The sequence below is a fragment of the Notolabrus celidotus genome, chromosome 12, assembly GCF_009762535.1.
Source record: "Notolabrus celidotus isolate fNotCel1 chromosome 12, fNotCel1.pri, whole genome shotgun sequence".
NCBI lineage: Eukaryota > Metazoa > Chordata > Actinopteri > Labriformes > Labridae > Notolabrus > Notolabrus celidotus.
In genome coordinates this window covers 13,946,764-13,961,469 of record NC_048283.1, presented here as the reverse complement: position 1 = coordinate 13,961,469, position 14,706 = coordinate 13,946,764, and the positions used below count along the sequence as shown (strand labels likewise).

Here is a 14,706-nt window from a genome sequence, read left to right as displayed (position 1 = left end):
TATTTGGCTTCTCGTTATTAGTTTATTCATTCATTGAACTTCTGGTAAAGAAAAGAAAAGGAACCCAAGTTGAAGCAGTGTCTTTTCATCAAGTCCAGTTTCTTGTTTTAAGCCTTTCAAACATAAAGATACAGACTTCAAACATATAATGTGACGTATGAAGAAAAAGATACTGCTCCCAGAAGGGTTTATACCTACATAAAATTATAGTCTCTGTACAAGCTGTCACATTATTCCTCCCCAACAAGTAATTGTTCAATAAATAAATGAATATGTGCCATCTTGTAAAGACAATCTGTTTGCAGTTTTGAGCCCTCTCATCTTTGTCAGTCATGAAACAGGGATTTCTAAAGTGAAATAAAATCATATAGGTAAGAGCTGCCAAACTTTCATCTGTAATCTCTTGTAGTTTTCAGCATGGTGTTCTCATACTGTAAAGTGCTCAAAACTGGACAGAAACAAGATTGCTTTACGACCTTGGCACCTATTCCAACTCATACTGGAGGGGATTTCAACAAGTCAGTAGAAAAATAAACATTGTCCCCAACATTGCATAAAGAAGCAATCGTTAAATAAAAGTCATTCAAGTCAATAAACCATTTAGTTGTGTTGTTTTTTTTATCTTGAAAGTTTCTCACACAATCATCAAAGTGAGAGGAGAAGGTGCTCCCCGACAGAGAAAGGATGGAGACAGTGGTTTTTGTGTTGTAGTAACGTTCGCCAGTGAGTCATGCACAGTCCAGTCCACGATTTTCAACTGTTTCTTTCCTGCTCCCTTCTCTCCTCACTGGAAAATACCCATTCCTCCTCAGGCAAAACGAAAAGAAAAAAAAGAAATGAAAACATGCTTCCTCAAACATCATTAGAATCACTATCACACTCTAGGCAGCTGCTTCACAGTAATCACAACGAGCAGGAAGACACCGATCTGTTCGGCTCCAGTGTTCAGTCCAAGTCTTCTGTTCTGTTCCCTGATTGGCTGATTGAGCGGCACGCAGGCTGTAATTTCCCCCCCGTGGACTCAAACCTACAACTGTTAGTTCTTTGTGTCCCCACTGATGGACTCGCTTGGTTAATGATCGCTCTATTTACAACACAAACATTCCTCCGTTTCATTTATCTTCAAGTGGTGGCTCACATGAGAGAGAGAAAAATAGGCCAAAAAGCTTGAGAGCAATCCCAAAATAAAGTGGGATTGAGAGGTGTACAAAAATAAAGAAATCATACTGCACTAGAACAGTTGTGACTGTAAGTAAGAGGCGATTTTTATATACTCAGACTATTTACATCTATGTGACAGAGCTGACACTGGGCTGTTGGGAAGCCAGTGTTCTGCCTGTCTATTGCTGGTTACAATTTAGATATTTGTGTATGTTATGTGTGTATGTGTGTGTATGTATGTGTGTGTGTGTCTGTCTGTGTGTGTGTACATGGGGTGGTGGTCTAGGCGAGCAAGCAGTGAATCCATTTGCAGCCGACCCCCCCACACTCCCACAAGTTTGAAAGACTTATCTTGTTTGATTCTGTCCCATGTGGAGTGTGAAGAGACATCAAAAACAAACGCTCATGTTCTGCCATCTGTCTTCCAGTACATTCAAATAGTGGTTATCATCCTCAATTTATCACGAAGACGTCTGTGGAAATAAACAAGCAGCTGAGGGTTTTGTGTTGTTAAGTGGCTCGGTTTTGGTTGTCAGTGGTGCTGAAAGCTTTCAGAGTGGGAACTGGGTAACATTGACCGTCCGAAGGCAACCTCTGATCTGTAGGATTGCATCAGTGCAAAGGAGATTCGCTTTATGCAGCTCCGTCTTTATTTCTCGCCGCAGACTTGCTGTGGCCCCACCTGGGATACTATGGTTCAGTGCAAAGTCTATACAGTGCTGTATAGTACAGGTACTCCATAGTACTCTGAAGAAACATGCATACAGAGAGACAGAGTAGGAAGCACACTATCTTACAGTACAATCCTTATCTGTGCAGGGTTCAGTGTGTGCAGTCAGCAGGACAGGCCTGTCCCTGGGTTGTGCCTCGGGCATTCACGTGCCACAACATCAATTTATTTTGGAGGGTTAATCTGCATTTCACTGAAATGCTGACATTTTCTGAGCCTATTTTGATCACGTGTGGAATTTTTTGGGTTAGTAATTTTGAAGTATACTGTGTGAGTTTGATGCAACAGGGAAATAAATTTGATTAAACACTAATATGTTGAGTAACAGCTGTAAACAGAGAAGTTCTCCAGAGGGAAAACTTTTTATCTTATTGTACACTTATACATAGATTTTTGTCTTAATCTTTTTTTTTCTTTCTTACAAAATTATTCTTATTATAATGTTTTCTTATGGTAGATTTTTATTATCATTATTATAAGACGATGACAGGGTCGAGTTGCTTGTCCTTATTAAAAGCATGCATGTTTCCGTTCCCCTCTTCTGCCTCTAACTGTGGTTTCACTTCACTAATGGAAATGTCTCCATCAGTGGGTGCTCCTCTACCTCTTCCTCTTCAGTCCCTCCTTCCTTAATCCTCTCCTCAGTTACCTTTTGGATGTAAGGCTTACAAAGAAATAGGTGTCCTTTGTTGCATCAGCTCTTGTCTCTTTGTGAGTCCACCTTTAAATCAGTCTTTCACCAGTTTGAAGAATTCATTTCCAACTGAAAAGTTGTGTTTTTGATACCTGAAAAGGGAACAGATAAATAGATATATATTGTATTATTACGCTCCTTCCTCGCTGACTCCCTGGTCAGTTCGTAAAAGGTCCCTCGACATCCAGTAGCTCAGTTGGTTGCCATGGAAGCGGCGGGTCCCTCCTCGTCCTTCCCCTCTAATGTTTGAACAAGGCCAGAGCTGACATCGGAGGCCTTCCGCTCTGTAATTGGCTCTGCTGGCGGTTGCCCTGGACTACTTCCACCGGAGGCGTCTCCTTGTTGCGTGGGCGGAGTCAACATGGTCGACTCGGGCTCCATGCACAGTGTGACCTCCTCCTCCTGAGCAGGACAGACGTGAAAAAGCAAAATACAAACAATCAGTATCTCAAGGTCATTCAAAGACACAGTTGAACAATAAGTTGAAGTCAGTAGATTACTTAACTTGACATCATTTTGTCATGAAACCTTTATTTGGCCATTTAATAAATAATCTTAGATTGTTTCATTACTCCAGTCTGACATGAATGGGTTTATAGTTGATTTCCTATCTTTCAGGCTACAAACAAAAGTATGGATCGAGTGATAAAGACCTTTACAGAAATCCCTGAAAGGAAAAATCCATCCCAGATGACATTTAGTTATCTGTCATAAAAGTGTCACTGCCGTAGGATATTTTTTTAAGAAAACAAACTCAGCATACGTGAACCTCATTTAGAAAATGTATGAATTTTGTGCTTCCGTGCATTAAAGGGGCACTCGATCAACTAAACATTTCACCTTCATACACTGACATGGATCACAGGAAACTGATTGAAGAAACAGAGGTTATAAGAGTTACAGATTTTTCTTAATCTATTTTTTCTTTGGGGCATTTTTGTCTTTTTGATAGGACATCTAAAGAATCTGAAGATCGGGGGAAGACATGCAGCGAAGGGTCGTGGCCAGGAGTCCAACCAGTGGGACAAGATCTAAAGCCTCTGTATACGGGACACATGCTTATACCAATAGGCCAATTGCAACTGAGTTACAAGTTTCTCTGTCTTTAGTATTTCAGTTTTAAGCTTAAAAAGCTGTTTCCTAAAATCCCCATGATGCAACACATGCACCTTTCATGAGTCTCTCCCTAGGTCATAAATCCAAACTCTTTCAAATCTTCAGTTTGTAACAAAAATGTCTTGTTAAGTCATGCCACAACAGGTAAATGTGTTTGATTATTCACCTCAATTTGGTGTTTTTACAGATCCTTAAATTATTTGTCAACAACATGGAATAATCTTGTGTTTTCTATGAGTCCTTTATTACCTGTTCAGCCTTTTAAAAGTGTAAAAATCCACCTCAGGTAATGGAAGTAATCATAATGTCTTCATCCACCAAGCAGTCCAAAGATTTTCGATTCACAGAGATATAAAACAGAAAAAAATCCATTTTTTTCTTGAGAAGTTAGGAACAGTATATGTTTTGCACTTTTGCTTGCTCAATTACTCCAACATTTACCAGGAAATTTTGATTGTTGCTCTGGACGGGCAACTGAACTAAACAACGAATCCTTTTAGCCCTCGATTTACAACAATAGCATGAACAAACACCAATCCATTCCGAGGTGATTGAAAATAAATCCTTAAAATGTAAGGGATCAAATTAAACGTAATAACAACAAATGATGCAGAATGTTATAGTTAAAGGCCTTAAAGCAGCAGTACAGTCCCTTACAGTGCTTGCTCAGCAGCTCAGAGATAAAAAATTAAAGAGTGAAGATGTAATTTTATGTAATCTCACCCTGCCTTCACCTCACCTTGACCCCCTCCTCCTCCTCGTGTTGCTCCAGCAGCGGGGAGTGTTCTGTTCCCACCGTCTCGTCTCCAGAGGGAACACAGAGGCTCGGCTCCACCACCGCTGACACACCCATGAAGCCTCCGGCCTCCGTTTGATAGGCCTCCATCTGCCCTGTGTTCCACAGATCCACCAATGGAGGGTGAGCGGGATGGACCAGACTGTGGATGGTGCTGTTGGGCGTCGCTTGCAAAGAGTGGTTGGCACTGTGCAGCCGGTGCTCCAGCGACTAGGAAGCAGAAAGAGGAGGAAGTGTGGAGACAGAGGCGAGCTTAGGGGCTTGTTTTATGTCAGAGGTGACACAGCGTCAAGCAGTTTGACAAAGTACACAAAGCCTCATGTTGGCAGCCCAGAATAAAGGATTAGGAGGACAACAGAAAACCCATTTTCTGACTACAGCAGTGATCAATAATGTTTTCATCTGTGCTGGAGGAGGAGGAGAGAGGCATCTTTTCATTTTGATGAATATATGAATTTATTATTTTATTCGGCCCAAACTTTCTGTTTAAAGAAACACAGCTGTCTTTGTTTAAGCATGTTAAACAACTCCTCAGATAAGGAGTTTCTTTGCTTTGTTAAGTTTATTATCTGAAGAGGAATGTTCTCTAGAAAGCAATGTTTGTTAAAACCAAAGTAAATCTCTGTCCACTTTGTTCTCCAAGCTGTAGTTGTTGAATAGAAATTAAAGCAATTTATAGCTGACCTGCTGTACATCCTAAAATAACAGAACCTGTTTGCACTTTCTGTAATATTAACAAACTACCTTTCCCCTCCTGTAAGGTTGTTATGAAGTAGGAGTTACATTACAGCAGTATGAAATACTTAAAACATTGTGATACACAAGATAAAACAGCTACAAGAGGAAAAGGGAAGAAGAAATAACCTAGATAAATAAATAAAATAAAATAAAATAAAACTTAACTCACTTAAGATGACTTTTTTCAATAATTCTACATTTGAACACTCTTTAGAGTGAACACCTAACTCCTTGTTAGCTGAGTGACTGTTTTTAACAAACAGTATCTCACAAAAGTGAGTACACCCCTCACATTTCTTCTATAGATGATGCACAAGAAAGTCCGCAAACAATTCTCTAAAGACAAGCAGATTAAGGACATGGATTACTGGAACCATGTCTTGTGGTCTGATGAGACCAAGATAAACTTGTTTGGCTTAGATGATGTCAAGCGTGGGTGGCGGCAACCAGGTGAGCAGTACAAAGAGCAGTACAAAGACAAGTGTGTCTTGCCTACAGTCAAGCACCCACCACCATGGTGGGAGTGTCATGGTCTGGGGCTGCATGAATCCTGCACTGGGAAGCTGCAGTTCATTAAGGGAACCATGAATGCCAACATGTACTGTGACATACTGAAGCAGAGCATGATCCCCTCCCTTCAAAAACTGGGCCGCAGGGCAGTATTCCAACATGATAACGACCCCAAACACACCTCCAAGATGCCCCCTGCCTTGCTAAAAAGCTGAGGGTAAAGGTGATGGAGTAGCCAAGCATGTCTCCAGACCTAAACCCCATAGAGCATCTGTGGGGCATCCTCAAACAGAAGGTGGAGTAGCGCAAGGTCTCTAACATCCACCCGCTCCGTGATGTCGTCATGGAGGAGTGGAAGAGGATTCCAGTGGAAACCTGTGAAGCTCTGGTGAACTCCATGCCCATGAGGGTTAAGGCAGTGATAGAAAATAATGGTGGCCACAGAGAATATTTACATTTTGGGCCCAATTTGGACATTTTCACTTAGGGGTGTATTCACTTTTGTTGCTGGTGGTTTAGACATTAATGGTTGTGTGTCAAGTTATTTTGAGGGGACAGTAAATTTACACTGTTAAAGAAGCTGTACACTGACTACTTTACATTGTATCAAAGTGTCATTTATTCAGTGTTGTCCCAGGAAAAGATATAATTAAAAATTTGCAGACATGCGAGGGGTGTACTCACTTTTGTGAGATACTGTATATGACTGAGAGAAAGTTTGAGTAGGATCATGTTGTGTAAGATAAAAAGTTGAGTCACAGAAGTTTCACAGTTACTCAAAAAACCATCTGAAAAGATGAAACCTACTTATTTTCAGGGGCTGTTCAGGTGTCATTATTGGAGTGCCACACTAGATTGTAGTTCTACCTCTTATCTTACAGGAACTTTATCTCATCTCACCCAGTCAAATGACTCCACCAGACTCACCTGTTGTTGCTGATACTGCAAGAGCTGCTGTTGCTGGTAGTGCTGGATCTGTTGGATCTGCTGCAGCTGCTGGAGTTGGCTCTGCTGCTGGAGGGTGAACTGTTGCTGCTGTTGCTGCTGCGACAGAAAGTGAGCCGCCGCCTGCCCATCAAACCCCTCAGTCCCCATAACGTAGGAGCCAGCAGCGGGAGACGCCACAACGGAGGGGTCATTGGTGATCGGCTCCCATGCATCAGAGGAGGACAGGCAGTAGTGGCCCTGGGAGACGTACGTGTGAGGCCACACCTCTGCTGAGGAGTGATGCAATATCTGATCTGGAAAACATGGAGAAGAGAGCAGCTGCTATTATTGCTTTTCAGAAGTGTAGAGCTGATGGTAACAGGAGAAGGGTTTATGGAGTCTGGATTGAGGTAATGTAACAAGATTTGTTGTGTTTTGTTTAGATCATCTTAGTTAAAATCATCTCTGAGGCATGTAAAATCAGTCCCAAACCAGATATACGTAAATTGATATCTAGATTTTGAATTTTTCCAAACTAAAGTCTAAAGACATCACTGGAAGTCTTATAAAACATGAACATTTTATTTTAGCATCTCATGACCAACAATTGATCTTCCACCAATGCTAGGTTGCTGGGTCTAAAGAGTAGAGTCCTTTAATATGTTTGGCTAACAAAGTTTCAGGTGTTTTTATTTTCTTTAAAACGAGACAAAGAATACTGACTCAGTTTTTAATTTGTCTTTGGTATGCTGATCATAAAAAGCAGATTTAACTGGAGGCTAAATGTAAGCAGATAAATCAATACAAGCCCCTGTTTCAGCTAACGACCGTTCTAACAGATATAATGTACTTCACCCATTTTTGATTTACTGAAACCAGTTTGAATTGAATTGATTCATCAAAGTATTAGTCATTTTAAACTGTTCAGTGCAGCTCTAATTCTGTGCAGTTATCTAAGGGTATAAAATGGGCCCAAGAGTAAACATCGCCAAACATTTTACTGCTGCACTAAAACTTCTCTTACTGAAAATTATGATATCATCTGGTGCAAATGCTTCAAATGTGTGGCATATCCTTCAGGAGGTTTAACTAATAATAACTACAGAACAAATGTTATAAACATCTCCATTTGTAACAACATGATAAAGGACACACATATTTCTACAGACACCGTGCAATGGTTGACCTCCCTCCATGTAAGAAAATGTGAAATTAATGATGAGAAAACCTTACAGCCTGGAGAGAGGATATGGAACAGTATGTTCTCATTACTAAGCAGCATGACACATGCTATACTGCAAGCTGCTTGTCTACACCTACACAAACATTCAACACAGCTGTTATGATGCTGCCTGTTCATGCCAACATGAATCTTTATCATGTTGAAAATGCACTGTGAAACAGCCGTGTTTACATGTAATAGAGACTAAATATACTGTGGTCCAGCAGTGGAAAATAAGGAAGCCAGTTACACAAGCATTATACTTATAATCATTTTAGAAGTTTTTGCAATTATGTGCTTCCCTCTGTGCTACTTTAAACATCTAGTCAGCTACATAATAAAATAATTTTTACTGTTTTCTCTGCTGCAATCAGTCCATGTAGTACATACAGGAGGAAGACATTTCATTAGATTAGCCAGCTGCAGTCTTATGTGGTCCTTTGTAGACCTTTACCTCTACTAGTGATACTCTCCTGGTTGACTTCGCTCAGATGAGCCACGCTGCCCTGGTTTGAGCCCGACCGCGGACTCTCTCCATCCATCGATGACCAGGCTAGGAGTGTTGCCTCTGAGATTGCAAACTGTTGCAGAATACCTGAGGTCAGAGTTCAAAGGAACAGCAGGGATCAATGTGTGTTATACTGAGGTGAGAGAACATAATTCTGCTGATGACATTAAACAGGTTGTGAGTGTGTGAGTGTGTGGGTGTGTGTGTGCTTCAGACCTGCAGTGAAACGGGCCTCCTTCTCCCCGTCACTGAGGTCACTGTAGGCGTCATTCTCCAGCCGCCGCTCCTTTTCTCGCTCTTGGGTGGTGATGCGGGACTGGGGGATGCCCCCTGGACCCACTGTCGACATGCCCCAGTTCTGCCATTCAATCATGTGAGCGACGCGACCCTGGGCCATGGCTGTTGGCTTGGTGACCCGCTCCTTCATGGTGCGAGTCACACCTGATGGTGGCAAAGACGATGAAGATGGAGCAGAGGTGCAGACACAGTTGTGATCAGAGGGTTTGAAAAAGGAGGATGGAGAAACAAAAAAAAAGGAAAAGAGACAGACAGAAGGTAGAGAGGTCATCAAATGTTGACTGCTGTTTGGTCATGGATGTGTGATGGATTCTAAAAGTGTGAGGATATCCAGTAAGATAAGACTGATAAACTGGTTTGCCAACTGGTAAGATCAAATTTGATGGTAAGTTGTGTCCCCCTGAAATTCAGGGAATACCACTACTGGTAACCTGATAAAAAGACAAAGAAATCAAAGTGAAACAGTCGGGAATTTTTGGGGCACACAAACATTTTTTTTAGAGAATACTGAATATTATCTTAAAATATCAACTTTTGGGAGATCCAGCAAAAACAAACCAGTGTAGAAAAACATTATCAGTCAAATCCTACGGCTAGTTTAATGAGTCTCCTCATGAACATGGATTATGACAAAAGCTAAATGACAAGGTTTGTGACGTTCATGTATTTAATGAGTCTAAAGCATTGCCTGCACAGGCTGCAGGAAGGAGGGGAGTGGATGGATGTGTTTTGTCAGACAAAAGTGCTTCATGGGATGGAACAGGTTAATTGGGGTGAGGTGGCTGTGTGGCATGAGTAATGAGAGGTTAGCTTGTTGACATGATAGCTTTCACACCTTTGCTGTGCTGTGCTGTGTAAGCAGAAAACTGTTCTTTTCCTCCGCTCTGTCTGTCTGAGAACTTTGATTCATGCAAACACTGCATAACATACATTTTTAACACTGAATGTCAATTCCTGCTACCAAGCTACTGCCAGCTGATATCTGCATATTATTTAATGTGACCAATACGTGATGAAACAAACTGTAAGTCCCTGGATGTTTGAGTCTCTCTGATGGGGGTGCATTGAAATGAATAATGAATAAATTATGGGAGGAAATTATAGGACAAATCTGTACCACATCACAGAGTGCAGCAGCTGCACTACACTTCACTGTACTGGATACAATTCACTGCACTCAAATCAACTGCACTGCACAGGATTAAACCAAAACCACTGCACTTCACTACACTGCACTGAACTCTGTTTAACACAAAACATCCATACTAATACTTGGTCAGGACACCACAACTTCACAACCACTTAACATTAAAAAAAACTACACTTTCCACTCATCACTCACCTTTTCTCAGCTGTATGACTGTGCACTATGTGTGTGTGTGTGTGTGGGTGTGTGGGTGTGTGTGTTATTTAGGCTGAATTCATTCCGCCAATGACTCACAGGGAGCCATTGACAAGTGTTATCACAGTGTGGAGAGGAAGTGATTCAGGGGAACCCGATTTGGGTACCATGCTGACTCGAGCGCCCGCTGAGGGGCGGAGTCAACATGGGGTCAATTTACCATGTATATCACAGACACACACCTGACACACCTGACAGAGAAGACTTAGCCAACGCCCCGATGCCATAAGCGTTTGAGTTCCTCTTGAGCCGTGGCAGGATTGATGTGGTGTCTTCCATAGACAGCTGGAGGGAGAGAAGGAAGAGGAATGGAGGAGGGGAAAAAAGCGTGGAGAAAGGATAGTATGGGAGGTGTGACAGGGCACACAAAGACATCAGGACAGTGTGTGTTAGAGAGAGGTGAGTGGAAAGAAGAGGCAATGGAGATGTTGGGTTAATACAAAAGATAAACTCTGCATTACCCAAAATCCCAAGTTATGAAGTCCTTTTTTATGTTGTGGTTCTGATAAGTGCTCACTACTGTGCATCACTACAATAAACCGAAAGAGATCATCTGTAAAACCGGGGTGGAGGGGTCTTTTGGGGGAAAAGGGCTGATCGCTAAAGGGTGCGTTAAAACCAAAACGGGTGAAAGAAAGAATAGAAAGAGGAGGAAAAGTAGTAGATGAAGGAATGGTGTCACAACACTTACATTGATTCCTTCCCATGAAAATTCTGAACGTCCATGCTGAGGAAGAGAAATAGGAGGAGAGAGGGATGGGGAAAGAGTAAGAGAGTAACAGGACAGAGAGAACATTGACATGCGTGGGAGGGTAAATGTTAAGAGACAAATAGAGAAGGGACAGAGGGGGTTTACACATCCAACATGCGGAGGACAACAAAGGAATTAAGGGAAAGAAGAGGGGGAATAAATGAGAGACAGAAACACAGGATTTTCCAGGAACGAGGAAGGCAAGAGTCAAGGACCAGAATGACAGGGAGAAGGGAGGGGATTAAACAGGGATCAGTATATTTGCTTAGTTATGTATAGCAGAGTGAATACGCTACGGATGAATGAGTCCCCTCTCTTGTTACATGGGCTGCCAAAAACACTGAAAGCCAGCAGAAAATCGTGTGTGAGCGAGAGAGACAGAGATGTCACTGCTGTGTCGAACATTATCTGATGTTGCAGACAGACAGGGGACTGAGACTAACAGCAGGAGTGTGTGTCTTTATGTGTGTGTGTGTGTTAAGGCAGATGTAGGGGACAAAGAAGATAAGCAGCAGCCTCTGCCATACAATTTCTCTCTATCAGCAGGACTGACACTAACTAGACCAGGGACACTGAAGGGTTACTGGCTAAGCTGAATCTTATTCACCCTCCTGTCAATCTGTGCTGACAGCCAAGCTGAGCAAAGACAGAGAAAGGAAATAAAGAAAACTCGAAAAATTCAGCTGGTCCCTAACATTAATGAAATGTAGCTTTACCAGTTGAATTGTTCAGTTTTCTCTGCCTGTCATAAGGGTTGCCAATTTTATACGTCTGGATACCTGCTCAGGTGTTAATATATTAACCCTCCTGTTATGTTGCGGGTCAAATTGACCCTTTTTAAAGTCTATTTTAGGTAATATATGGTCTCCAAACCAGCTAAATGCAGCATTAAAATCTGGGCAGCATGTGACAGAAGAGGTGTCGTGTTAATTTATCAACATCACTTCATAAAAAAAAATAATTCAGAATTTAAAATAAAACAAACAAAAATATATGTCATGTAAAACTATTGTATTTATATTAAGGGCTTTCAAATGTACATAAAAAAAAGCTTTAACATGAATTTTAACGAAAAACAAGTGAGTTATCCTCATTGAACCATGATGTGTGAGAATTAAAGAACACCAATGCCCTAAATATTGATTTAAATGGTTAGTAATGGAGTTAAAAATTTGATTTAAAAAAATGCATATTTGGATTTCCCCTTGCTCAGGCAAGCAAGGAGATTGAAAACGGATGGGAACAGCTAGCGTGCCAGACAAAATTAGCTTCCAATTACCTCTGTAATTAACCTCTTAGCTCTAAACATCTTAGTTAAATATAAAAAAACATATTCCTGGTTTAACAAGCAAGAAATACACATGAGTACGTTTTATTTCCTTTGAATAATCGTTCCTTAAAAGGACCAAAATGTGACATTGTGCTAAAACAACACAACAATTTCTCACACTGGTAAAAACACTAACTATTAAACATATAAGATATAATGTGTTAATAAGTTAGCCGTCAAAATGCTTGTATATGGATTTTGCTAGCTTCAGACAGAGCTAGGATTGATATTGTTTTTTTAAGGTTCTTTCTGGTCTTTTCTGCTTTTCTTGAGAGGACAGGACAGTGGACAGAGTAGGAAACTGGGAGAGAAATGACATGCGTAAGAGAGTTGTAGGATTGATTCAAGCCCAGACTGTCCGCATCAAGCACTATAGCCTCAGTGTTTGACCACTAGACCAAACATGCGTCCCAAGGCTCACTATTTTGTCCTGTTTCTATACCTTATGCTAGTTCTCCTGCTCACGCTAGCTTAAATTTTAGCTAGCTTCCTGGCTCAATTCTGTCTCATTCTATGATTAAAAATGAATATACTGCAAATAACATAAAGTGAATATAAGCTATGTGGTAAAGCACAACTTAAGTAGTATCACCAGCAAATGTGCTTAATGTAATAGAGGTAAAAGTATTAATTTAGTCATACCACATTAAACATAAAAATAATCCTATAATAAACTAAAAGCTTCAAACCAATGCAGTAATAAGCATATTTTAATAGAAGTGTAGAGAAGCATAGGCTAACATATTTAGATGTGTGTATCAGTGCGTGAACAACTGTATGCTATTTATCATGTTAGGTGAACAGACTGTTAAATGTGAAGGAAAGGATCATAATGCTCATTTAACACTTAATGTTATTAAAAGGGAGTGACTCCCAGTATCTCCATAAGTGACTTGCAGCATGAATCCAGTTCACTTGTTTTTATCCATATCAGCTCCTTCCAGTTTGTTTTCTCAATCTTGGAACTCTATTCTTTGCTCCCACTTTGTTACTCTTTGACTCTTTCTTCTCTCTCTCTCTCTCTCTCTCTCTCTCTCTCTCTCTCTCTCTCTCTATCAGTCTCTCTTACTCTTTCTTGTTCTGTCTCTGCAGAAGTGGGTGTGGTGAGAGATTTAAAACACTTGGGTGGTAAAGCTGGGCCTTCTGAAGCAGCTTTTCATGTGTTATGTCCAATAGCCCTGACTTTGCTGGTGTGTGTGTGTGTGTGTGTGTGTGTGTGTGTGTGTGTGTGTGTGTGTGTGTGTGTGTGTGTGTGTGTGTGTGTGTGTGTGTGTGTGTGTCTGTTTTTTTTCCTCTCTGCAGGACCGAAGGGCATTCTGGGGCACGGTGCATAAATAAATGATGAAATCAGTACACAGTGCATTTGGTGAAAAGTGGAGTTCTCTACATTTTAGTCCAAAATGGCTCCTTCTCCTGTGTCCTGTCTCCGAGGGATCAGTGAGAGAGAAGGGGATCAGTAAAGTAGCTTGAGAAGAGAAGAAAGGAGAAATAGGACAGGAGGATGTGGTAATGGTGTATAAGAAGTCGGAAAAAAGGGAGAGTGATGCCTTTGCTGGTTTGCATTGAATCAGCACTGAGCAAGGACTCTGTCGGGTGGACATCTAATCAGGCAACAGACGTCATAGCATCAGCATTGAGCCAAATAAACCAGCGATTGTTCAGCCTTCCAGCTACGCCACCCCATCTTGGGCAGAGAAGAGTAGTGGAAGAAAGCGACATTGACACGATATGTGCTACTACTGTCATTAATCTAGCTTAAGCACTGGCACTGTGAATTACAGAGGGCTAGTGGTGCTGAGCTGCTGAAGCTAAACACAAAGCTGCATGGGAAACCTGCTTTTAAATCAGACGCTATGTTGGTTCCTCAGGTGGAGCAGCAAAAGTCCACTGTCAAAGGAAGTCAACGAGAGGGGTTGAGCCAGGGGGGTCGCTGAAGTCTTACCTGCTCCCCATCCTTCTGGACTGGCACGCCATCCGCCGCTAAGAGCAAGGGAGAGACAAACAGAGAAAGAAAGAAAGGTATTTTAGTCCTTGTATAGATTAAATTCTCACTCAATACACAAAAGAAGTCTCTCTCACATAAAACATTTACTACCCTACAGTTACTAATGTTTATGGAGCTTCTGCAGACGTTCATTGAAGATCTTTCCTTTCATGCCTTCAATCCTCTAAACGCAAATTTCTGCTATTCTTTCCATTTAATCAAATGTCACTTTACTTTCCTCATGTAGTCAGAGTTCCTACATTCATTATTCTTTTAGCTTTCTTTTGAAGTAAAATATTTTTAACACTCTTAAATGCCACGAAAACCAACAAAAAAATATAATACTCCTCCCTTCAACAATGTTTCACACTAAGGCAGCTTAATAATATATAAGTGAATAAATATGGAACTATCAGAAACAGCAATGTACACCGCTACACCGTAGGAGATTACTGTTTTCCGTCAGAACCCAATATAGACCTTCTTATGGGCTGACATCAACCCTATTCGAAGAGACAGTTGGTAAAGGTTGTAAATTCA

The 14,706-nt window shown here is 41.1% G+C and overlaps 1 protein-coding gene across 20 annotated transcripts in view; it reads right to left on the bottom strand.

Moving 5' to 3' along the window:
* The window catches only part of fam131bb (family with sequence similarity 131 member Bb), a 37,812-nt gene continuing 23,106 nt past the window's right edge, over nt 1–14,706 (bottom strand). For 8 of the 20 annotated variants that reach the window (XM_034697288.1, XM_034697287.1, XM_034697289.1 and 5 more), the window contains 8 exons: nt 14,125–14,162; nt 10,793–10,828; nt 10,284–10,386; nt 8,619–8,843; nt 8,349–8,489; nt 6,673–6,986; nt 4,441–4,707; nt 1–2,987 (listed from right to left, as the gene is read on the bottom strand). In XM_034697288.1, the coding sequence (XP_034553179.1) occupies nt 2,778–2,987; nt 4,441–4,707; nt 6,673–6,986; nt 8,349–8,489; nt 8,619–8,843; nt 10,284–10,386; nt 10,793–10,828; nt 14,125–14,162 (1,334 nt within the window). In that variant the 3' untranslated portion in view covers nt 1–2,777. Of the gene's footprint in view, nt 2,988–3,950; nt 4,010–4,424; nt 4,708–6,672; nt 6,987–8,348; nt 8,490–8,618; nt 8,844–10,283; nt 10,387–10,792; nt 10,829–14,124; nt 14,163–14,706 lie in introns of all 20 variants that reach the window. The other 12 variants (XM_034697294.1, XM_034697295.1, XM_034697297.1 and 9 more) reach the window with 9 other exon arrangements.